The 25,611-nt window shown below is 40.0% G+C and overlaps 2 protein-coding genes across 3 annotated transcripts; one reads left to right on the top strand and one right to left on the bottom strand.

The window, feature by feature from the left end:
• Positions 1–1,590: 1,590 nt before the first annotated feature.
• Positions 1,591–24,742, bottom strand: vwa11 (von Willebrand factor A domain containing 11). Its single transcript, XM_034588502.1, has 18 exons — positions 24,482–24,742; positions 13,608–13,800; positions 11,377–11,513; positions 11,155–11,299; positions 10,827–10,920; positions 9,591–9,719; positions 8,809–8,995; positions 8,546–8,715; positions 8,254–8,366; positions 8,006–8,122; positions 7,740–7,913; positions 5,775–5,904; positions 5,491–5,643; positions 5,163–5,255; positions 4,339–4,610; positions 3,999–4,132; positions 2,395–2,554; positions 1,591–2,253 (listed from the first exon to the last, which is right to left on the bottom strand). The coding sequence occupies exons 2-18, from the start codon at positions 13,791–13,793 to the stop codon at positions 1,873–1,875; spliced, it is 2,775 nt and encodes a 924-aa protein (XP_034444393.1). The 5' UTR covers positions 13,794–13,800; positions 24,482–24,742; the 3' UTR covers positions 1,591–1,872.
• On the top strand, positions 15,497–21,017 carry LOC117763415 (prostaglandin D2 receptor 2). 2 transcript variants are annotated; one of them, XM_034588514.1, is made up of 2 exons: positions 15,497–15,555; positions 19,059–21,017. In XM_034588514.1, exon 2 carries the CDS (start codon positions 19,066–19,068, stop codon positions 20,464–20,466), a length of 1,401 nt encoding a protein of 466 aa, XP_034444405.1. In that variant the 5' UTR covers positions 15,497–15,555; positions 19,059–19,065; the 3' UTR covers positions 20,467–21,017. The 2 variants fall into 2 exon arrangements, with proteins under 2 accessions (XP_034444405.1, XP_034444412.1); XM_034588521.1 differs by lacking the exon at positions 15,497–15,555 and adding an exon at positions 16,359–16,378.
• Positions 24,743–25,611: the final 869 nt, after the last annotated feature.

The raw sequence follows: 25,611 nt of genomic DNA, 5'->3' as shown, positions 1-25,611 counted from the left end.
TCTTCACACTTGACATGAAGAATTGCATCACAATTTAAGAAAGAATTTGTTTTATTTAATGCCAACAAATGTGACAGTAGAGTCATCGTGTCTAGTGGTCTGATTTACATTCTTTACAATAATGACAAGGATGTATATATTTCATATTGCTATATTTTCACTTTGAGCAGGTGCACATTGGTTTCAGTTCATGTTGCGTAGAGACACCTTAAGGGGATATTGTCCCATGCTGAGTATGGGAGCAGTGAGGCAAAGCTTCAACAGTCAGCATATTCAAAGTCTGACTAAAGTTGGAATTAAAATGTTTATTTTGTAGTTATGAAAGTGTACGTGTGATTGCTCAATTCTTGTTTTAGTCTGAAAGATGTGTTTAAACCTTGTCTCCCATTTCTCAATTCTAACTTCATTGAAGAATTGTTGGCCCCTTTTTTTTTTTTATAATTCAACCCTATTTAGGAAATTGTAAATATTCTGTATATGTTGATTTGATCTTGATAAGAAAATGTATATTTTCTTGTTTCTGAAAACGGGTAATAAATGTAAAGTTGTCCTACTAATCCCTTCTTTGCACTTTTTTGTCAAAAAACATTTGATTTAGTTATTATGAAAGTTGGTTGACTTTCATTTGCCATTTTTTATTTCAGATCATTTGTATTTAAAAAGTTATGAAATGAGTAGTTCTATTTCTGCAATTCATTGTTCAAGATATGTTTATTAAGATGTTTATAAGATGTGTTTACTAAGCTCCAATTTTTAAAGCCGATTTGAGACTTACTATGTAGCTGTGATTAGATTTTAATGAAACATGCCAAACTTAGATAAGTGTAGAATATTGTATTGCGTCTAATGTGTCAGAAACAGAACAACTGACACGAGCCCTTTTGTGTGTGTAATTTTAAAGTTAGTATAATACTTTGAAGATCCCCCACTCACTTGTGGGGGTCCCAACGGGGAATCCCCTGCTGTGTTCACACATCGTCTTCTCCTGGATTTCTACAGACTTAATAGGTCAGGCGGATAAAGTCCATAGAAACTGCAGAGCGTCTTACTTGGACATTTGCGTTCACACATGCACCTCAAAAATGGAACTGTGGAGTCCAGTGCATGTCTGAAAGTAGCTTAAGTCTGCCATACCTGCTGCTACTAGGTTATCTGCCCTCTGAAGGTAAGACCCCAATATTCTTTGAGTTTTATTGGATTTGTCTTAAAAAAGTCTTACCACAGCAACCCAACTGTACCATGTGCATTAAACAGTTTGCCCTTAAAAAGAGTAATTGCCTTTGGGCAATGAATCAAAGTTTTATTACATTCAAATGTGTCCATAGAAGATTATTTGCTGTACGTCCATGTTGTTCCATGATAAATGTGGCTATAATGATGATAATTACTAACACAGATTATCAACTGACCTACTTCCCCTGAACGTATCATATCTATTAGAGCACTTTGCAAGAAAAGTTACAAGAATGCAATGTTGAATGGGTAAATCTTAAGTGCTTCTTCCTTTGCATAGCACAGAAATGCCACAATCTGGATGTCTGTGATTCCTCACGAAATGCTTCACTACACCGACCACACTGCAACCAAAGATTTGTCCCAAACATTTTTATTGGAAAAACTGGAACAGGAGAAAATATTTTGGCAATACAACTAAGTGTTTTTCAAAGTAAACATTTTATAAGAAGTGGTTGATAAACATTTCCTTTATCAGTTGTCGTGTTTTATTTAAGCATTTTACGATGACCGTCACCAGCCGAAAGTTTCCCTCTATGACAGGCACATTGATTTAACTTATTTAGGATAATGATAACCAGTGCATCCAATACCTGCAGCGAACAAACACAAAACACTGAGCAACCTGTACTGAAGCCTTTAGGGTCTCACTATAAAGGCAGACACTATAAGGCAAAACCACAGTGACAGTGAGAGAGCTGAAGCAGGCGGGCAACCGGAACGAACAATTGAGTGATAGCACTTCCCCACATTGCCAACGTCATCTACAGCTATGAACTCAACGATCTGTGAGCAGCAGGACGCGTTGTATTTTGCGTGGATGATGGTACTATTCAGGGGGGTATGTGTGAGGGTTCCATTACCCTGTTGAAGGGATATGCTATTTATCCCAGTGCCATTTCCGTCAGTAATGTTGGCAGAGTACTCCCATTGGAAAGGTCCACAGTCTGACACATCTTGAGGGCAGTCATTAGCCAGCACTTTAACCACTTCACACACAGGCGGAACAAAATCTGTAATCTGGACAGAGAAGAGAAAAATACATTTATGCATGGAAGGCAGCTAAGGGAGGAGATCTGTTGATATTATAACTTTTGACTCAGTGCATCTATTATATGCATATTTTCACAAACACATGTAATGCAGGATGTATCTGGTTACCTTGTTAATAACAGACAATCTGAGAATAACATAATTGGAGTCGACACCATCAGATGATCTGGCTTCCATAGTCAGAGTGACATCAGTGCCTGATGGTGTGCGGGCTGGTGGCGTAATGGTCAACGTATCATTGATGTTTTCTCCGGTTGTCAAGCTGAGGCTGTCAAGAGAAGACAGAGAAAAATAACCCTCCTTGGTTACAGGAACTGTAATTGTGTGCAATACATTTTTTTTTATTTTTTTTTTATTTTAAAGCTGTAGGGGGTGAGAGGCAACAGAAGTAATGCCTTTGGGTGGTGTAATAATACATGACTCACCCTTACCTTTACTCCAGTTGATGCGGGTGGGGTGAAAATCTACACGAAAGTAACTTTTTTTTCCAACACTCTTATTGGGTTAAATTTTAACCCAGTGTTGAATCAATAGACCATGCATTACTGCTTCAACTGGGTTCTAGCATCACTGGGCTGTTGTGACCCAGTGTTGGTGTTATTTATGTACTGGGGCCTGTACTACAAAGCCGGATTTGTGCTAACTTGCTCCCGGGCAGGTTAAGTTGGAGAGAAGAGATCAACCTGTATATAAGGACAGCCCACTGGCCAATCAATTCCTTTGAGGCATAACATCCGTGTTCTTAGAGGATCCCATGGAGCTGGTGTGGATTGTTAGAGTCAGAGCGGGACAGACATAGTTTAATACTTTAACCTTTAAGTAGGGTTATCCTATGAAATTCAATATTTATTTGAGGAGGAAAACCTGGGTTGACTTATCGAGTTGATAACCAACTTCGTGTGGCCGCTTAGCCTGAATGCGATTGTTAGGTTAAGTTCACTCAGCTATCGTAGCGATATCCTGGGTATGTTGAACTCACCTCGTAGTACAGACCCCTGGTGTCTGTCAGCGGTTCAAAACAACCTATTTTTTATACTGTTCAGTCAGTTTTAATCAGGGTTTTTAATGCAAGCAGGATGGGTAGTTGAGATTTGAAGAGACAATTGAACATTTCTACATAATATATTTTTCATAACATGTCCTTATATGTGGCATTTATAAAGCTCCACCCTGCTGCTGGTTAGCTTAGCACAAATGGCTCAGTCCATTGGTGAAGAAAAATCTTTGTATCCGCATCTCTAAAGTTTACTTATTAAAGGTTCAGTGTGTATAATTTTATGATATTTAGTTGTGAAGTTGCATGTGGTAGCCTTCCATTGTCTTAAAAACTCAAAAGGTGTTTAGTTTTTCTGGTTTGGACCACTTTAAAAAACATGGCGGCCTCCGTAGAGAGGACCCTCTCCCAATGTAAATATAAAGTATTAAAATATAAAAGGCCAATTCTAGGGTAAAGAAAACAACAATTTGTACGATTTTAGATGAAACACACTAGTTAAAACATTACTTCTGCCAAAAGATCCCTTTCACCTATATCTTACACACTGAACCTTCAACATTATCTCTGGCTTGTTTAATCTGGGCAGAAAATTCACAATTTTGTGGATTATATCTTTGCCAGGACCAGTAACCCTCTGAAATCTTAGCTGATGTCTAAAATAGTCTTGTACATTGTTGACAGGGATATTTTATGAAAAAAAGTTGCTTCCCCTCACCTGCTTGGGTAGTCCATAGGGAAGTCTCTGTCATTCTTGGCATTGATGGAGAAGATACCACCAGGGCCCTGGGTCATTACACTGAATGGAAGCTCTAACAGTTTCCCTGGCTCCATGCTGCTGGACACCACAGCCTAGAGAGAGAGAAAGAGGAAGAAATGAACAAGGGAAAGAAAGAGATGAAGAAAAGCGATGCAATTCTCGATGCATGCTCCTATGTTTTAATTGGACTTGTTTCAGTTTTTAGATACAGTATGTTTTGGATAGCCCATTTGGTTGCTGCGATCTATCAAACAAAAGTTGCATGAATGGTTACACTGGTTGCCAGGAAGAGACAGACCTGGATGTTCACTTTGGACATGGACATCGCGGTGGTGGACTGCCTCTGAAATTCACTTTTTGACTCTTTGTCTTTTCCAGTCAGAATGACCAAAAACTCCCCCTCAGGGACCTCATCAACAGTCACCAGGATGTCTCCACCGCCCATGTCTGTCATTTTGCTGATGTTCACAGCCTCAGGTCCAGACAAAGCTACCAGGCCAATGTTTCCCACAGTCAAGGAGGACGGTCCTTTCTTTCCCACTACTGAAAGCAGCAGGGTGACAGGCTGGCCTGGGTTCCCAGAGAAAACAGGCAGAGAAACCAGGTAGGGAGAATAGTTAGAACATTTATTTTTATGGTTAAATGTGGTTGATTGATTGTTTCAAGAATAAACATGATACTTTTAATCATAGGTGTTGAAAGGAAGCCTTGATTTTCAAATCTCAATCAGGAATGTGATGTCAGATTGACAAAATGTTTGCCGGTCCGTTGCACTAAAATATTATTATCTAACTTGCAATTTAGTTTAACAAACATGACTTCTTTGGTCCCTTATGAGCAGGCTGTATTCACGTTGTATTGACGTTGTATTACTGCATTTCACAACTCGATGGTGCTGTTGTAGGACAATGGGGGCTCTGTCCACAGATAACACCTTTTCAGCTATTACCCACACTGAAACTTGTTTTCACTTCTAACCATCACGTTTTAACTCACAAGATAAAAATGTGCGTCTTTGATATTGTTTAAACATCAAAACATGCTCTGTGATTGAAATATATGTAGATGGTGTACAACTGTAATGCTGTCGTTAAACAGTAAATCTGATTAATTGCATCTTACCTGCTTGTGGACGCCCACTGAGCAATGCATAACCTGGGTGAGGTCCCTTGAACATTTCCACAAAGTTATAGATAAACGTGATGATACTCTGACCTGGAAACATAATAATAGCATAGTAAATACAGATACACAAACAAGAAATCAGTGAATCTACCAACTGTGACTTTCAGACTCTGGTAGAAACATCAGTCTTTATCAAACTTTGCATTGACAGATAGCAGAGGGAATAAATAGGCTACTGATGAAAAAAAAGTGTGCAAGAGGACACAAAAGCGCTTTTGTACTGAAAGTGCATGTGTACTAAAAGTGCAAATGTGGAGCATCTGACCTGTGATTTTAACTGTGTATGGTTGCAGGCTGTCTATTTGGACCTTCCAGGTTCCTATGCGGTTGTCATCATTGAGACGAATCCTCCTCAGGTTGCCAACTGTCTGAATTGTCCCCAGTTTACCACTGGCCTCAGAGTTGGACTGGCTCACACCTGCATTTGTTTAGCATGTCTAATTGGTCACAGAGATCTATTCCAACAGCATTCTCAACGAAGCACATACAACAAGTTTCAAACTCAAGACTCTGACTGATGCAAACATGGCATTGAGACAGATGAGCTACCTGTAGGGTTGGTCAGTGAGAAAACGTCAGCTTCTGTGATGTAGATGGTGACGTTTTTAATAGATTCGTCCACCATGAAGTGGAAGGTCTCCTTCTTGCCAGGGTTCACTGCCCTCTGAAGAATAGTCACCTAAGACCAGAGGAGAAAAATGTATGATCTCCACCATATACAGTGGATATAAAAAGGATACACACCCCTGTTAAAATGCCAGGTTTTTGTGATGTAAAAAAAATGAGACCAAGATAAATCATGTCAGAACTTTTTCCACCATTAATGTGACCTATAATGTGAACAATTCAATTGAAAAACAAACTGAAATATTTTAGGGGGGAAAATAAAATAATGTGGTTGCATAAGTGTGCACACCCTCTTATAACTGGGGATGTGGCTGTGTTCAGAATTAACCAATCACATTCAAACTCATGTTAAATAGTAATCAGTACACTCCTGCCATCATTTAAAGTGACTCTGAATAATCCCAGATAAAGTTCAGCTGTTCTAGTAGGATTTTCCGGACATTTTCTTAGTTGCATCTTACAGCAAAAGCCATGGTCCGCAGAGAGCTTGCAAAGCATCAGAGGGATCTCATTGTTGAAAGGTATCAGTCAGGAGAAGGGTACAAAAGAATTTCCAAGGCATTAGATATACCATGGAACACAGTGAAGACAGTCATCATCAAGTGGAGAAAATATGGCACAACAGTGACATTACCAAGAACTGGACGTCCCTCCAAAATTTATGAAAAGACGAGAAGAAAACTGGTCAGGGAGGCTTCCGAGAGGCCTACAGCAACATTAAAGGAGCTGCAGGAATTTCTGGCAAGTACTGGCTGTGTACTACATGTGACAACAATCTCCCGTATTCTGCATATGTTTGGGCTATGGGGTAGGGCGGCAAGACGGAAGCCTTTTCTTATGAAGAAAAACATCCAAGCCCAGCTAAATTTTGCAAAAACATACATGAAGTCTCCCAAAAGCATGTGGGAAAATGTGTTATGGTCTGATGAAACCAAGGTTGAACTTTTTGGCCATAATTCCAAAAGGTATGTTTGGCGCAAAAACAACACTGCACATCACCCAAAGAACACCATACCCACAGTGAAGCATGGTGGTGGCAGCATCATGCTTTGGGGCTGTTTTACTTCAGCTGGAACCGGGGCCTTAGTCAAGGTGGGGGGAATTATGAACAGTTCCAAATACCAGTCAATTTTGGCACAAAACCTTCAGGCTTCCGTTAGAAAGCTGAAGATGAAGAGGAATTTCACCTTTCAGCACGACAACGACCCAAAGCATACATCCAAATCAACAAAAGCATGGCTTCACCAGAAGAAGATTCATGTTTTGGAATGGCCAGGCCAGAGCCCAGACCTGAATCCAATCCAACATCTGTGGGGTGATCTGAAGAGGGCTGTGCACAGGAGATGCCCTCGCAATCTGACAGATTTGGAGCGCTTTTGCAAAGAAGAGTGGGCAAATATTGCCAAGTCAAGATGTGCCATGCTAATAGACTCCTACCCAAAAAGACTGAGTGCTGTAATAGAATCAAAAGTTGCTTCAACAAAGTATTAGTTTAAGGGTGTGCACACTTATGCAACCAGGTTATTGTAAGTTTTTTATTTTTTATTTTTCCCCCTAAAAGATTTCAATTTGTTTTTCAATTGAATTGTTCACATTATAGGTCACATTAAAGGTGGAAAAAGTTCGGAAATGATTTATCTCTGTCTCATTTTTTTACATCACAAAAACCTGGGATTTTAACAGGGGTGTGTAGACTTTTTATATCCACTACATATATACTTCTGAATAGGATGTTTCACTGCTAACTTTCTCTTACATTTAAGGGATACACATTGCTTAAAAAATACCATTTAATCTGCATAGGAATATCCCAGCGAATATCTCAAGCCAAAATGAGCATCATATCAAGATTGTTCAGGATAAACCAGTAGAACAGCAGAGTCCTACCAGAGCTGAAGTAGATGTATCACGGATGATGCTTGTGGCCTGGGGCAGCTGTTTCTTAGTCACCAGGATGGCTTGGCCTCCAGAGGCCAGAGACAGCTTCTTGTATTGTTCAAAGGCTTCAGCTGTGGTGGAGCGACGGCGCCTTCTTCTAGAGCTAGTCATGAAGAATGTCACCTGTAGAGATCAAGCCTGCTGTCTTTTAAAGTTCAGTTTTTGTAAATACACTGTGTGACTGTTTGTCATGACCGGGGTTAGTCAGAGTTTACCGTTGACTTGGTGCACCTGACGAGGGCAGCAATTGTGTCCTTGAGTTCGATGTCTTTGGCTGCAGCATCAGTGAAAACATAGATGTGGGAGCCGGATGGAGCGCCAGTCAGAGCCAACTGTAGAAAATAAATGGACCTACTCAGTGTATTCTGAATCACTACAGTCTTTTGGGGATGCATAAAAATACATTTCACCCCTAATCAATGACAATCTAAGTTACAGCATGACAAAAGCATAGCTGTAGTACCTGAATTCCTGAATAACACATCTCAGGGGCATCACCCCCTCCACCTGGTCTGAGTTTCGCGATTTCTTTTTTCATCTTATCAGGGTCTGATGTTCTAATCATAGGTCCAAACTCTACATAAGAAAACACAGACAACATATTATTAAATCCCACACAACCACTGTGACTGCTAACTAATCACTAAAATATAACTAGTATCAAAACTATACAGTCATACCATATAAAACATTCAATGGAATAGGGTCTAATACAACTAATAGTAGACTAAACATCATCAGTGGGGAAATTATACCAGGGTCATTGAAGGGCACCAGGATGTACTCAGAGGGCTCATCCTGCGTTCCTTTTTTGCTGTCAATCATTTCGTTGACAACTGCCCTGGCTTCTTTGATGTCATCAGACATACTGCCGGTGGTGTCAATAACAAAGCACACAACAGCTGAGCGGGCAATGCCCATCATTCTGTGAGAGAGAAAATAAATTATAGAAATTTCAAACCGTTTTCTTTCATTAATGTGCAACAAGTAGATACTTTTTCATATCTCATCAATATACCTAAGGAATTCTTTATCCCCGACAGCTAAGCGGAGGTTCTCCAGTAGCTGGAGGCTTGCAGATGTGGCTATATTCACAGCAGTATTGTGGAGGGCCACGTTGTCAAAGCGACGCTCACATTTGCTGATGCCACCGCGGGGAACTGTTTTGCTGGTCAGGTCACTTTCACCTCCATGACTACATTTACCTGGCACAGGACAGAAGGGACAGTTAGAACTTGTGGGCCTGTGCTGTATTCCAGGGAGCTTTTACTACTCTGTACATTTTAATTAGTTTGTCTTGTTCTCTCGGTAGGACAAACCTGATTTTAAATAATGAGTAAACACTGGGGCAACTTAAATCCCAGGAGTACACAGTATCAAATGTTGATGTATAGGTTAACCATGATATCTTAATTACCTACAGAGGGTAAAGGAATAGTTAAACATTTTAGGAAATACACGTATTTAACAAGAGTTAGACAAAAACATTAAAATCACTCATATTCTCTGCATAATTAAATATGAAACGAGTACAACCCCACTTCAGTCGAAAATGCTCAATCCAGTTTATGGATGTTTGTTTTAAATTGTATAATCTTATTAATCAAATACTCATATTATAGATATTAATAATAATAATAATAATAAAAATAACACTAATGAAAACTAAATCTAAGCATTCTCAAAAGAAGACTAAACCAGCAAACATGCTTAAAACGTACCCTATAGAACTCTCACTTGTGTTTCTTATTATTAGTAATGTATTTGAATATGGTCCGGACATATGTTTGTCACTGTTACCTTGAGGCTTGGATGAATAGAAGATTCCCAAGTAGCCTGATGTGAGTTTCATTTCTTGTAGGATGCTGGGGAGGATGGAGTTGGGGCAATTTCCATTTTCACAGTCACGGCAGGTCGGAGTGTTGACATCTACACAAGCAAAGTGCAAATAAGATCACGGATAAAAAGCACATTTAAGTTCCGACCAAGGGAAATAGACATTGCCTCATTTAATAACTTGCTCACATTTTTACTCACAAAAACATACTCACATTATTTGTGAGTATATTTTGGGATAATTCACAAAAAGCTGTGTTTGGCAGTTGATTATTCCTCAAGTGGATTATTCCTCTTCTACTGCCGTCTGTATTTTATAACAGTGAAATGATTGTAATTCCTTTTGTTTGTCAAGCTTGACATTTTTTTTTTTCAATTGAAATAACTCAAACATCCAGGTAACAATACAATAATTACCCAGCTAATAATTGACTTTTACCTACTACTTCCACGATTGTCTTTCTGTATGTGGAATGCATATCTTGTGAACATGTTATTGCCTTCACAATTGACATGTGTTTTGTCAATGGCCCAGGGAAATTTGGTGTGATTTGGCCTCATGATAAATTCTATATTTTTATATTTCTACGTCCTCTGATAAACTACAGCAGTGGTTGGCAACTGGCAGCCTGCAGTCTGTCTCACCGGATCATTTTGATGATTTTAGATTTTTTTAATTTCACCGTATCAGACTGAGACAGACAGACATGGCTGTTACAGGTGCTGATCTCCGTCATGGCAGCAACATTAACAGAATAAGCTATAATAAGAGCATAACATTTGTTTTGTTACTGTGTCACTGCTTATCCAAAAATAAAAAGCATCAAACACTGGGCAGCTGTGGCTGAGGGGTAGAGCGGTCGTCCTCCAACCTGAAGGTCGGCACCGAAGTGTCCTTGGGCAAGATGCTGAACCCCGAATTGCCCCTCATAGAACAACAAAGTGCTGCTAATAGATGCACTGTATGAATGTGTGTGTGAATGGGTGAATGTAAAACTGTACTGTAAAGAGCTTTGAGTGGTCATCAAGACTAGAAAAGCGCTATATAAATACAAAACCATTTACCATTTAAGTCTATTGATATGCTCTCAGATGGAGTTCAACCACTTTTTCAATTATAAGACCTCCTTCATGAGCCCATATTCAGCCTATACACAGTTCCCCTGTGAGTATAATAAGTTCACAAGCTTGTACACAAACCTGCCAGGTTTTCAAGTGGCAGATCTGGACGTATGAGGTTGATGTACGGCGCTGTGTGTCCCAGCTCCACCCAGTTACTGTGGCTGTAAAAGTCCTGGAAAATACATGGAAACACACACATTAACCCGTTTGTACATATAGGCAGGTTTCATATTCAGTATTTATACACACAGTAAAATTAACATTAAGATCTTTTCTTTCTTGTAGTTTCTATATTCTCTTTTTCTGCCTCCTGTTACCTTCATCATTCTACTTTCCAATTTCTTTATTATTCCAGCTCCTTTATCATTTTGTCTCTTAACTCCTTAATGCGTCATTACTCTCCCACCTGTAGTGTGTGAAGGACGCGGCCCAGTGTTTCTCTGGCAGCCTGGAAGTTCTCCTTGCGAATGTTCGCCTTAATGGCCACCATGCCCTCCGTGATTAGGCCACGACCCTCTAGGAACGCCTCTGAGTTGAAGTGGTGTGGAGCACTGGAAAAAAACACATTTGAAGCTTTGTAACACATGCTGTTGCATTATTTTATCATTCTTGATAACTGTTTATTTACCTGCTGACAAAGTCACGGTCTACCAGTCCATTCTGGTTGTAGATTTCTTGAAGAGCAGAGCGAAACTTGGCTCCTGACACTTGTCCTGTCGCTGTGGGTCCGAGACAGGCCTGAACCAGCTCCTCAGGAGAGGAACCCTGGAGGCAGAAAAGACCATTCGTTCCATCAATGCAGCCACGCAGAGAGTATGGTGAAATGGTTGGAAAATTGGCCAATGGAGCCAATCACTTGTGCAAACTTTGACTCCCATATGCCTCAGCTACATTCCTTGCTTTGATGAATTTTGTGAGAAGCTACAACCAGCAGCTATTATCCTGGCTTTGTCCACAGGTCAAATGATCTTCATGCTATGCTTAGCTATGCTTTTGGTTGTAAGCATCTAAAAGGGAGAAGCAAGTTTCCCAAACATTTGAACTATTCCTTGTGGGACAAACCACAACATGACATCTGTCCATTGCCATATTCCCCTTTTTGCTTTATACTGCTAATTTGACTTTTTAATTTGACATACCACACAAGTATATTAAAATGTGGTTGAATGTCTGTATGTCTATGTGTACAGTGCACCCGGAAAGTATTCACAGCGCTCCACTTTTTCCACATTTTGTTATGTTACAGCCTTATTCCAAAATGGATTCAATTCATTTTTTTCCTCACAATTCGACACACAATACCCCATAATGACAAAGTGAAAAAAGTTTGTTGAAAATTTTTGCAAATTTATTAAAAATAAAGAACGAAAATATAACATGTACATAAGTATTCACAGCCTTTGCTCAATACTTTGTTGAAGCACCTTTGGCAGCAATTACAGCCTCAAGTCTTTTTGAGTATGATGCTACAAGCTTGGCACACCTATTTTTGGGCAGTTTCTCCCATTCTTCTTTGCAGGACCTCTCAAGCTATCGGTGCACAGCCATTTTCAGATCTCTCCAGAGATGTTCCATCGGGTTCAAGTCTGGGCTCTGGCTGGGCCACTCAAGGACATTCACAGAGTTGTCCCGAAGCCACTCCTTTGTTATCTTGGCTGTGTGCTTAGGGTCGTTGTCCTGTTGGAAGATGAACCTTTGCCCCAGTCTGAGGTCCAGAGCGCTCTGGAGCAGGTTTTCATCAAGGATGTCTCTGTACATTGCTGCATTCATCTTTCCCTCGATCCTGATTAGTCTCCCAGTTCCTGCCACTGAAAAACATCCCCACAGCACGATGCTGCCACCACCATGCGTCGCTGTAGGGATGGTATTGGCCAGGTGATGAGCGGTGCCTGGTTTCCTCCAGACATGATGCTTGGCATTCAGGCCAAAGAGTTCAATCTTTGTTTCATCAGACCAGAGAATTTTGTTTCTCATGGTCTGAGAGTCCTTCAGGTGCCTTTTGGCAAACTCCAGGCAGGCTGTCATGAGCCTTTTACTGAGGAGTGGCTTCCGTCTGGCCACTCTACCATACAGGCCTGATTGGTGGAGTGCTGCAGAGATGGTTGTCCTTCTGGAAGGTTCTCCTCTCTTCACAGTGCAACGCTGGAGCTCTGTCAGAGTGACCATCGGGTTCTTGGTCACCTCCCTGACTAAGGCCCTTCTCCCCGATCGCTCAGTTTGGCCGGGCGGCCAGCTCTAGGAAGAGTCCTGGTGGTTCCAAACTTCTTCCATTGACGGATGATGGAGGCCACTGTGCTCATTGGGACCTTCAATGCTGCAGACATTTTTCTGTACCCTTCCCCAGATCTGTGCCTCGATACGATCCTGTCTCGGAGGTCTACAGACAATTCCTTGGACTTCATGGCTTGGTTTGTTCTCTGGCATGCACTGTTAACTGTGGGACCTTATACAGAAAGGTGTGTGCCTTTCCAAATCATGTCCAATCAACTGAATTGACCACAGGTGGACTCCAATCAAGTTGTAGAAACATCTCAAGGATGATCAGTGGATACAGGATGCACCTGGGCTCAATTTTGAGTGTCATGGCAAAGGCTGTGAATACTTATGTACATGTGATCTTTTCGTTTTTTTATTTTTAATAAATTTGCAAAAATTTCTAAAAAACATTTTCCACGTTATCATTATGGGGTATTGTGTGTAGAAGTTTGAGGACAAAAATGAATTTAATCCATTTTGGAATAAGGCTGTAACATAACAAAATGTGGAAAAGGTGAAGCGCTGTGAATACTTTCCGGATGCACTGTATTTCTGAGAGTGCATGTTTGTGCACGTTGTGACTAGGTTTATCTTCCATCCTACCGTGGGTTGGAACTCGTGACCAGCTTCCTTGATTACTGTCCGACAAGCCTTGGTCACTTCTTGCAACAGAGCCGTTCCAGTAATGTTGACATGAGAGGACATCTCACTCCCGGCGGAGAGAAAGGCCACAGTGGTCCTTGCTAACAGGGCCAAGCCGAGCAGTGCTACTCGAAGCACTGACATCATGATTAATCTGCAGGGAGAGAAGGTCATAATCAGACATTATCAGTCAATGGCAATTGCTGGAAAAGAAACGTTAATGTCGTTTGGTTAAATTAAGCCATGTATAAACTAGAATTACCGCACTGCGGTTGTATACCTCCGCCAAGCAGTGCCGTTTCCGTTTACATATTTCTACATACTTTTTTTTCCAGATTCATATAAGGTCAATTATAAGGTGACCTTTGACCACTGAAATGTAATCACTTTATCTTTGAGTCCAAGTGACAACTGATGAAAAGATGTTTTTTGAATCCACCGTGACCTTTGACCACCGAAATCAAATCAGTTAATCAGCGGATCCAAGTGATTTGTGCCAGATTAAATGAAGTTCCCTACAGGCAGTCCTAATGTATCACATTCACAGTTACATGAGGTCACTGTGACCTTGACATTTGACCTCCAGTCACCAAAATCAATAAGATATGTTCACTTCCAGTTTATAGTCTTCAGATGCGGAATCAAAATTCATTGTAAGTACGAATTTAAGTATATTTTAAAAAATCTAGTTTCAATATCATTTTCCTACACACTGTTTCACTATTATCTAAAACATGCACTTTTCCTTTAAAGCCAGAGACTGTATATTGAGATCAATGACACATCTCCACTTCCTGCCACTATCTAGAGATTGAGCATTGCCGAGTGTGTGCAGTAGTCAGGGGATGGAGATATGGTATAGAGGGGGTGCCAATACACACGCTCAACCAATCCAGAGCCAGTCTCAGCTGTCAATCATGATGTTTCACCTGCGGGCCTAATGTCACTGTTGATGAGCAGCTGATGCCATTTAGGGGCCGCTGCCCCTTCAGGCAGTACATATTGTCTAAACCCGCAAAATACGGAATCAAGATCTGGGCTGCCTGTGATGCTGCTTCTTCGTATGCATGGAACTTGCAAGTGTTGCTCGTGTTGTGTAGACTGCGAGAGTGTGTTCAATTTCTAATTAAGTTCCAAGAAATAAACATCAATACTGATATTTGTTTTTTCCACCCATATCTTGATTGTAGTTGATGTTTCTTTTTTTAATTGCATTTTATCACAAAAAACGAAAAGCACTTTTATTCATAAATGTGATTTAAAAGGGGTAAATGACCAATATTAACCATAAATGATGTCTATATTGCTTGTAATTGGGATAAAGTAAACGTCTGTTAAGTATTTTTACATAAATTGTTATAGCTGTATTGATTGAAAGACCCAATAATGCAGTGGGTCCACCAGACCGCAAACATTGGCTGAGTGACAAAAACATAAACACCACACAAGGGTTAAGTGAAGTTAACCGGATGGTGACAGAGACATTTTGTAACCAAGAAACCAAACACATCATATTTTTCTCGCTTTGCTCTGAGACACAGTGTCTGTACAGTGTGTCATCATGGATATTACAACACAGTCTGAATAGTCAGGGGAACTAGTTCACACAAGTCCATCCTTGGTATGCTGATGTACGACAGATAAGGTTGTGTCACACATATCATATTTCCGTCTCTGTGACTTCCTGATTTCTTTCTCTTGCTTATGAGATTTTGCTGTGTCTCGCTCTGTTTCCTGTACCTGTCTGAACTGAAACATCCGTGAACACTGCATCCATCTTCACGCCCATCCACTCGTAAAAAATCGAATCAGTGTGCGGGGTGGAGCAACAAGGAGGTGTGTATGTGAACAGGAATCATTTGAAAGATTCTCACTTTTCTCCCTCCACTGTGAGTGTCACCACATCTAGGTGAGTGTAATCTAAACCTCTAATTTAATGTTTACAGTTTCGTGATGATTGAATGTGGTTGTGATGACATGAGCTATTTATTATCCTACAGCAGTGTTTTGTTACCAAGCCAGAAAAATACAAATTATCTAAATAACATTGTGTAATTGAGCCATATTCCTGACTTCCTTGAGTTATTACAATTATTACATATTATAACACATTTTTTATGGTTATAACAAGTTATCATATTATAACTTGTGATGTTTCAGCGTATAACAAGATAAATAACAGTAAAAGTTTCTTGTTTTACCATGATAGACATATTTTGTAATTTCAGGACAAAACAGATTTTCATAACGCGAAACCAATCCATTTTTCTGGCATGGCAGCAATACGCTTCCTCTGCATTGCCATTGCATCTAATAATGATGCTGACTTTTCTTGGTTTTGATCAAATTCTTTAAGTGTTTTGTTTCATTGTTGGCTTTTTATGATACTCTATATCAGTGGTCACCAACCTTTCCGAGCCCAAGATCACTTTTTTATTAAACTGAGATCTACCACCCTGATATCTTCCAAGAAACCCACTTAGAAGGGTCATATTTATTAGTTTTTGCAATTTCTGTTAAAAGCTGAATGTACGAGCATAAATATACACAAAGAAAGGCAGTTATGCAGCTTTGGATCGAGATTGAAGACTGCAAGATCGACCGGTAGATCGTGATCGACGGGTTGGCGACCACTCCTTTATATTTTGTTTTACATTTCTTATTGTTAATATTTGGTTGTTTTTGTTGTTATTGTAGACCTCTTTTTCCATGCTGCACTGATACTCCAACAGGTATGTTTTTGTTTGTTTTATTATATATTCTTTTTAATTCTTTTTAGGTGCACTGCTATCAATGTAAACATAGGCACAGGTACATGCACACTTACACACATACACAACTCTATATTCATGAAATTGAAAGTATTAATTAATAGAATAAAAATCTGATTCAACAGCGTGGAGCATCGGTTGAGCTGCTGAGTGTCTCACTTTGACCTTCATTATTCCTCTGTACTGCTCAGTATTTCCCACATCTGCCTCTCATACTGTGGTTATTCAAAATATTTGTGTTTTATTTTAAAGGCAACTTTCACGCCAAGATAGTATAAATGCCTTTTTTTCCAGGTACAACTATTCACTGCAGTAAAGAGTTGAGTCACGTCAGCATTGTGTCATGGATATCTTTACTCACATTCATGTGCATACACGGTGAAGTGTTTACCTCATCCAGACAGTACGTGAGGGGACGTGACTAAGTTACCATGGTGATGGCTGTGTATTATCAGCATTTAATGATAACATTCAAATTCAGAGGAGTCAAATTTTTTGTCAGCGCTACTTAGTGATAACTAGATGTTTTTTTCTTTCATTTGACTCTGAAGTAGAAAACTGAACTAATAGAGTACAACTCGTTTTTTAATGCTATTGTATCACAAAGTGCTCTGTGTGTCAGTTAAAAGCAACATGAATTTACCACCTTATTCAATCTGCTAATGTTACTGTTAATGCCACTGTCAGGAAATACCAACATATCCTCCAACCCAAACAACCATCGAGGGCATATATACCCTCAAATGCGACCAATGGGAGTATAGCAGTGACGCGCACTTGTTGACGCTTTTTTCTCAGTTAGAATTTTCTCAGTTAACAGTGTGACATACATTTACAACCATGGATCTCAGCAGGTCAGGCCTCACAGTTATGCTTGTTTCAAAACTAATGTCCATTATGCTAATCGACTTATATAAAGGTGGCCGACATGCTCCCCCAAAGTGAAGCCAAAGCGTCTTAATCGCCACCTGGTGGCTTGCTGCAGTATAGGTCATAAATCCTGCTGTCTCCATGTAGGTGGATGGGACGTAGACAGATAGTTGTTTCTGTAATTTTACGTAGTTACCACACTAATGTATGTCCAAGTTCCACTATGTTTGATTTTAAGTAGTTCTTAAATGGGTGAAACGTCTTGATTGACAGCTGCGACTGACTTATGATTGGTCGAGTGGGTGTATCAATGGACCTCATCACTGTGCGTTCCTTGCCCCCATTTGCTACTGCACAGACTCTGTCTTCAAATGTGCAAGATGGCAGCGTTCATATCCTGGATATTTTGGCTGCTTAGTTTTTATTAGTTTATTGTTTTATTCCTGACTAATTATTTTCTTGGTGACAGACAGAGTTCAGTTACATCCCCTGAGCTGTGGAAACACTCTGAGGGGCTTTGCAGTGGGTGATAGGGCAAATCTATTTTTTTGGTTTACTCTGAACAGACTTAAGTGTTAATATCAAAAACTATTACTATGATGAAATATGTTACATATATCAAGGACCTTTTTTTTTTACATGTCTAAGAGGAGACGATGATGAGAGGGCGCTGACGTCATTAAACACTGGGACTTTATCAACATTCGATGTTGTTTACAAGAAGAATGTAATTTTAAATAAAAAACTTTACCATCAGGACACAATAAGTACCGACACTCACTTACTAGTACTTAACAATGAAAGCAACAGGGATTTAGAGAAAGAAACAAGTTGATGTTTGGACCTATTTTCTTCCCAGAGAGCCAGAGAAAAAATCGATGCATTGCTTTACCAGAGGGGAAGCGATGTTACCATTAAATAGCTGGTTAAAAAAAAGACCCCAAACCTGGGCAACTTAAGTGATTTCAAAACTTTCTTTTTTCCCGACAGCTCTCAATGGTCTTTAACAATTTTAAGGAAAGTATCAAATCCCAAGTTGTTGATTGGTTTAAAATAAATTTGCAAATCCGAACATGTTCCATGCCTGAATGTGTTCATTGAATGATGCCATCAAACCACCAGACCATGGACATCTGCAGAGCTGCCTTCTCATTCATCCAGCCTGCAGTGGGTTTCATCAGATAATGATAGGACAACAAAAATGGTTGGGCTTGGTTAAAGTAGATGGTAAAAATATCAAAGGTTTTGATGGAATAAACATAGACTTAAGTAGTTATGTTTTAGTTTTCTTTGACTGGGATAACACTATTCCTGGGCTTGCAGTCAACTAAAACGTGACCAAATAAGCAGGGTGACTACATATGATAACAAACAACAATCATATTTGTTAAATATAAATACCTGACAAAAATGGTAGATTGATAAATCTTACCACAGATAATACTTAAATCCTCACAACAGCCAGCTGATATCTAAGCCATAAGACTGTATTGCCCACCTAAGTATGTGTAGTTGCTCAAGAGCTGGTATGTGGTTGGTGACAACAGGCGTCAGCATGTTCTTGTCACAAATAGAAGATCGTTTTTCATTTGTCATCCTCTTAGTGCAGTTTTCCCTACAGCTTCCTCGGCAGCAAAGTGCATTTATAATCATGATCATTTCATTTAATCATAGTCTGAAAAAAGGAAGTGGTTGTTTATCCGACTTATGAGCACCAGCTTTGGATCAGTTCTCCATAAATGGGTCTCCTTGTCTCTGTTTTTTCTTTCAGAGCACAGATGTCAAACGCAACAAGCGGAGTGCTCCTCTGCCCCCTGCTGCAAGACATGCGGAATCACAGCCTCAACAGCAACAGCCAGGCCAATATGGTGGTGGTTTGCATCCACGGTCTGTTATCCTGCCTGGGGATTCTGGAGAACGCTCTGATCCTCTGGGTGGTTGGCTTCCGCCTTCAGCACAGCACCGTCACCGCCGTCTGGGTGCTCAACCTAGCCCTGTCTGACTTCCTAGCCACCCTGACCCTCCCCCTCTTCACTTCTTACCTCTACCACCTCCACAGCTGGGAGCTCGGCAACGCACTCTGCATGACACAGGCTTCCATCTTCTTCATAAACATGTTTGTGTCAGCCTTCCTGCTGGCCGCAATTTCACTTGACCGCTTGCTTCTTGTAGTCAAGCCAGTGTGGAGCCAGAATCATCGGTCAGTGGCAGGAGCATGGAAGGTGTGTGGATTAGGTTGGCTATGGGCTGCACTGAATACAATACCTTACACCATGTTCCGCTCAGTAACTGAGAAACAGGGTGGGGGGAATTTGTGCTATCATAATTTTGCTTTGATTTTATCCTCTCGAGCCACTTTGGAGAGAGACTGCGAAGTGAGACAGGCAGCAACAGCCATCTCCAAGTTGCTGCTGGCATTCCTCTTTCCCTTGGTGGTGATTGCAGGGAGTTATGTCCAAATAGGTCTCAGCCTGAGGAGCAGGAGCATGAGCAGGAGGAGGAAGCAGAGCACCACCAGACTAACTGATGCACTGATCATGTCAAACAAAGGCCGAGCATCAGGAGCTACAAACACAACAACTAACATCATCCTCAAGCCTCCGTCCTCCAGTCCAACTTTAGCTTCGACGCCAACTACCATGTCCGCCACCATCTCGAATCAGACCAATCTGGGCCAGCTGTCCCAGAGCTTCATCAAAATGGTGACATTTGTGATCACTGCATTTGCACTGTGCTGGGCTCCCTATCACATCTTCTGCATCGTCGAGCTGACGGCACATTACTGGAGGAACAATCTCAAAGTGGTGGAGGTGGGCCTTCCCCTCGCTACAACCATCGCATTCTTGAATCCGGTGTTGAACCCCATTCTGTACGCCTTCAGCTGTCCACACTTCTGCGTGAAAATACGACAGAGTCTGGGAGCAGTGTTTGACGGACTGGTAGAAGAGGACGGAGGGTTCCTAGTCGCTCAAGGGAAGAGCATAAGAGCTCATATAAGGCGGAGAAGCAGTCGAGATGTGAGCCCTGCGACACCAGGGTCATCAAAGGGGTCATCATCACCCTGTAAATCACCTGTCATCCGACCTGCCTTCCCTCTGCCTTTGGCCTCTGAAAACCTTGAAGATCATCAAATGGACAAAACAGGACAAGAATCAAAAATTATGATGGAGCAAAGCTGAGGTCCCACTTGTTTTTGATTTAATATGTGTGTTAATGGTATGATAGATGTATCCTAATTCATGACACATACGTCTTAGTTTACATGTAAGCCTAATTCAGTCGAAGGACTTGGACATATTGCATAAAAACTGAGGCTGCCGCAAAATGTACTAAGGAAAGGAGTCAGCAGGAAGGTTTGGTTGACTACCTTTAGCCTTGCTGGCGACATGGCTCTACATCTACAGATAGCATTGTCGATCTGGGTCCAGTCTAAATATCTGACCAACTACAGGATGGATTCCTGTGAAGTTTTGTACGGACATTTGTGCTGCTGAGAGGAAGAATCCTTTTGTGATTCTTTGACTTTTTCTCTCTGGCAACCATAAGGCTGATATGTCTGGTGACATTCGAGAGAAAAAAATATTACGTGGCCACAAAATAATTACGCATTCATGGGGACGAGATAATAAATCATCCAAGGCATCCAAGAGCCCCTTATAGAGGCTACATCATGTGATAAGATGCATCCAAGAGGCTTCTTCAGTTTAATTAGCCAGGGCTTGTTAGTAAAGAACAGATTCATAGTCATTTAAATTATTCCCACAACTAAATAACTTGTGGCCGTGACTTATTTATCTAGTTCGCAAGCGTTATAATTTCGTGGCCACGTAATATTTTTTTAGGATGACACTGTTGGTTATATTGAAATATCTCGTAAACTGTGTAAAATCCTGTGAAATTAGGTACAAGCATTCCAAAGAAACGGTTAAAGAAATCCTAACAGGACTGCAGAGGAACAAAGGAAGAAAACAACAATACATTCCTCCTGCTCTAAATTATGTTTATTTAAAAGTCATTTTTGCAAATTCTTATGTAGTTTTACTTATTTTGGCCCCTTTAGTGTATTCAACTGAAATGAGAAATAAACACGAGTACCCAGTGTTTATGGAAAATCCACTGTTGTAAATTGAGTGCCCATGCTATGCCCATTCTGGCCATCAGAGAGCAGTATAGCCCTGATTGCTTAAACAGACATGAAATTATATGGTAGGATTATGCTTTTCAGGTCCTGTAATCCAGGAGCTTCTAAATCTGAACAGCCTAACGTCAGGCCACCTTTCTGAGTGATTGGATTTCATCATGTCTGATATTGTTTTTGATTGACTGTCTCACTGCCGCCGCCACAATCGTCTGGTTCCATCAGACTCAATTGGAAACACGCAGCCACACAGGCCGAGGTGTAATTTAGGCCACAGTAGCAACAGGATTGCCATGGAGGTAGTTGTAATTTGGTGAGAATATCGGAGGGAAGATCCAGAATATAAACACAGTGCAGGATTAAACCTAAACGGGTCAGACTGACATACAAAGTTCCACTTCCCTCTCAATCATTCAGTTCCAGCAGATTATCTTTCTCTGTCTCTCTCTCTCTCGCTCTCTTTTCATACTTTTTTGCTCAGTCTACAGCAAACGCCAGAGAAAGGGGAGGAGAAAATACTGAAAAATAACATACATTTAATTGATGTGTTTGAAATGTGTTCGATGTGAAACATGTGCATTGCAGAACAAGACTGTAATGAAAATGTATGTAGAGGCACAGGATCAGCTGGTGGCTCATTGGTCAATTTGCCAGTTTTGATAAACAAAGAATAAACTGCATTTTACATGGTTGAACATCATCTCAATGATCTGCACAACTTCATAATAAAAGTATAACTCAAGTTCAGCATGTCGTGCCCAGTAATAACTGGTAATTTATCAGCTCTGTCATAAAAATTTTGTATATCTTTCACGAATTTGGCAAATTGTACGTCTCATCTGAAATTTGGTGTCTATGAGAAAATGATGGTCACATTAGGATATGGTTTGAATTCCAGTGCACAGTCATGTAAGATTTCATCTATCCTTTTCCCTTGTTTTTAGAATGTGTTGATGATAAACTAAACCACTCAGATACTGTATTTTAACGCGTTATGGTTTGTTTGTTTTTTAGTACGTTTCTAAGCCACGTGGAGGATCTAAGGTAGGATATTACTAAAGCTGGAGAGGGTTATGCTTTTGTAGAAACACAAGATCAAGCCCCCCCTGACTACCCCAACAATTATCATACAGGGGGTCAGAGGAATCAGGGGATATGTATCTGAGACAAAACCAACAAACCAGTGAACTAAATTAAATAAATCTTAAAATTTCCTGGTGTCATTCAGAAAACTTCTCCATATATGTAAAGATACATGTAAACAGAGGTTATTTCTGAGAAAAGTGAGATCACAAACGATAGAGCCACAGAGATTAAATAAAGTGTTGCGAAAAAACAGTTTGTACAGATGAGAGATAAGGAAGGAATAGGTGGAGGGAGGGGGGGAGGAAGGGCTGGGGAGTATTGCTTGGTGTTATGCACTGCCACTGTACTTATAGCTGACAGATGCTAGCTGGAGATTTAAAGCCGAGTTACACGTCAGAGATTTCCTAATATGAAGTAGACCATTTGTTTGTTTTCTTCTTCATAACAGAGGTAGAGAGTGACTCATTTACATCATCACATTTGAGGTTCTTCCAAATTATCATTAGAAATTATCAAGAACTTTTAAATTTAAAGAAACAAAAAACACATTGTTGAACAATGAATGCTGTGGTTTTCCACCTTTGGGCTTGTGACTCCTTAATATTTCAATATAAACAGCGGAGAGATTGTGAACGGCTGTGGCTACAGGAGGTAGAGTGAATCGTCCACTAACCAGAAGGTCGGTGGTTCAATCCCCTTGCAGGTTTTGAAGTGGTGAGGTGACCTAAGGCGAAACACTGAACCCCAAATGTCCCATGATGGCTGTGCCAGTAGTGTGTGTGTGAGTGGTGTTTGATGGAGAGAGTATTGCACATAGTTGAACTGTATGAATGTGTGTGTGAATGGGTGAATAGTAAACTGTACTTTAAAGCACTTTGAGTGGTCATCAAGACTAGAAAGGTTTTACATAAATATAGATAATTAACTTTTTTTCATGAAAACAGGTCTGTGTTGCAAATCTTTGTTTTTTTTCACACTTTACTTGTGTAACTCTTTGTAGGCACAAGCTCTTGCGTTGGGAACCACAGGAACAAGCAACATAACTTTATATGATATAAAATCAGCTATATTATGATGATAATAATATATCAGTCACAGGGTCACTTTACCTCAGAGCCACAACTTCTACTTTTGGTTATCCACTTTACTGCCCTTTTACTTACTTCTGATTATTTTTATATGCAGAACTTATAATGGAGAGGTATGAGTTCTTTGATGTAATAAACTTTCTTAAAAAAGGATTTGATGACTTCTTCCACAGCTGCTGCGTTTATTATGTCAATGCAAACTGAGTGAAACACAGCGGTTAACCGTTAACATGATGACACACTACTACCTATGAGTACTCTGTAGTCATTACTACAATATTACACGAGTAGTCTGTCGTCATTAATATGTTATTGTATGGGAACTTAGTTTGCATCGGTCGGACCACACACACATCTTCGTACGCTTTCTCCATTTTCACCTGACAACGTTTCGGGACTCCGTCCTGCACTGTCACACTGACAATCATGTCCCCACACAGACAGTCCTATAAATAACTGCTAGAGAACATAAATCTTCCTCTGTGCTTGTTCCCAAGCGTGTTTCCAGGAACATGGATTTAATTAAATTATGTAAATACAATTATAATTTGCATGTGTTTATATAAAAAAGTCTCTAATAAAGTTTAGCTCATCTATAACGTTAGTTCTCTTGTTTATGACAGAAGTATTTTCTTGGTTTGTATTTGTGACTTAAGGTCAAATCTTTAACAAACAGGTTAATACTTTATACTTTTCATATAAAGTTAGATTCAACATTACACCATCAACACTCAAAGAGTTTCATAATTCCTGATTCTGTTAAATAGAGGCAACTTATCTGAAGAAAGTAACCGTCTTCATATGAAGTGCACAGATACTATTTTAGTGAAAGCAGCAGAAAGTAATAAGTCAACTTGCTGTAAATCTCCGTGTTATACTCACCCCAGAGCTCTCAGGTCGGACCAGGACTTGTTTTGGCTTCAAGTTTGTGAAGAAATTTCGATAAAAAATATGTTGTTTGCTGTCAGATTGTAAAAAGTGGGGATATCTTAGATGATGACTTCAACTGATTATTGGTTTCTTTTCAAGTGAAATAGCTTAGAGTAGGTTTGTCAGTGCAGGCAGAGACAGTTACTCTGCTTTGTTACAGCACATGGAACTGTGTGTGAATTTCTGTGATGCTGTGCAAGTAAATACTTGGTTTAGAGGAAGTGGGAGTGAATGTGGTGAAAGTTTCTCGTAATAGTGAACCAGTAGCGTTGTCAGAAATATTAATTTGGGTGGTTTCAATGTGGGCATGATCCAAAGGAGAAAGCGATCTGTTGATTAGCCAACACTGTTTTTACTCTCATTAAAGCATTAGTCACAGTATTTAAGTACTGCTGTATTGGTGGCAGCCTACTATAATGTTGCTTGGCAGCATTTAATAGTTTCAACAGATCAGTTGGCAAATTATTGCCTCATTTAATGCGACAATGATTTTACCAATAACAAGACAACACAACTGTGGCATTAAAAAAGTCAAACATGGAGTTAGAGTGGCACACTCCCAGAACATGAACAGTTTTTGTTTGTAAAGCTTATTTGCACTTGAACATAGTGAAAGCATGCCACTTATAAAAACTAATTAAACATCACTTATCCAATAAAACTGCACCAGTGTGAGATTAATAAAGTTCAGCTTCATTAATAAACCATCATTACATTCACAATCTCTCAACCAAGACCACTAGGTTGCATTCTTTTAAAAATGACTGCTACCTTAAAAAAGCACAATTTATACAAAATTAGTATGATTTTATGTCGTCACGTCACAAACATACAGTAGTACAATGTAAGATAGTGGGGCTCGGTCTGGACAATTGAAGTGAGCTAATTTAACTAATTTAAACAGATGCATTTAGATTACAGTTTGAATAACAGAATCCTTACACTAGGATTCTACTATTGTGACAACTTGTACTTTTCCTGTGGCCCACCGACCCCATCTCACACTTCACATTCTTCAGACCTACCTGTTGACTCTTGTTCGGCTACAGCAACAACTCCTCATTTAACCCTCCTGTGCTATT

This window comes from Hippoglossus hippoglossus, chromosome 1 (genome assembly GCF_009819705.1).
Source record: "Hippoglossus hippoglossus isolate fHipHip1 chromosome 1, fHipHip1.pri, whole genome shotgun sequence".
NCBI classification, from domain to species: Eukaryota; Metazoa; Chordata; class Actinopteri; order Pleuronectiformes; family Pleuronectidae; genus Hippoglossus; species Hippoglossus hippoglossus.
This window is presented reverse-complemented; position numbering and strand designations above follow the sequence as displayed.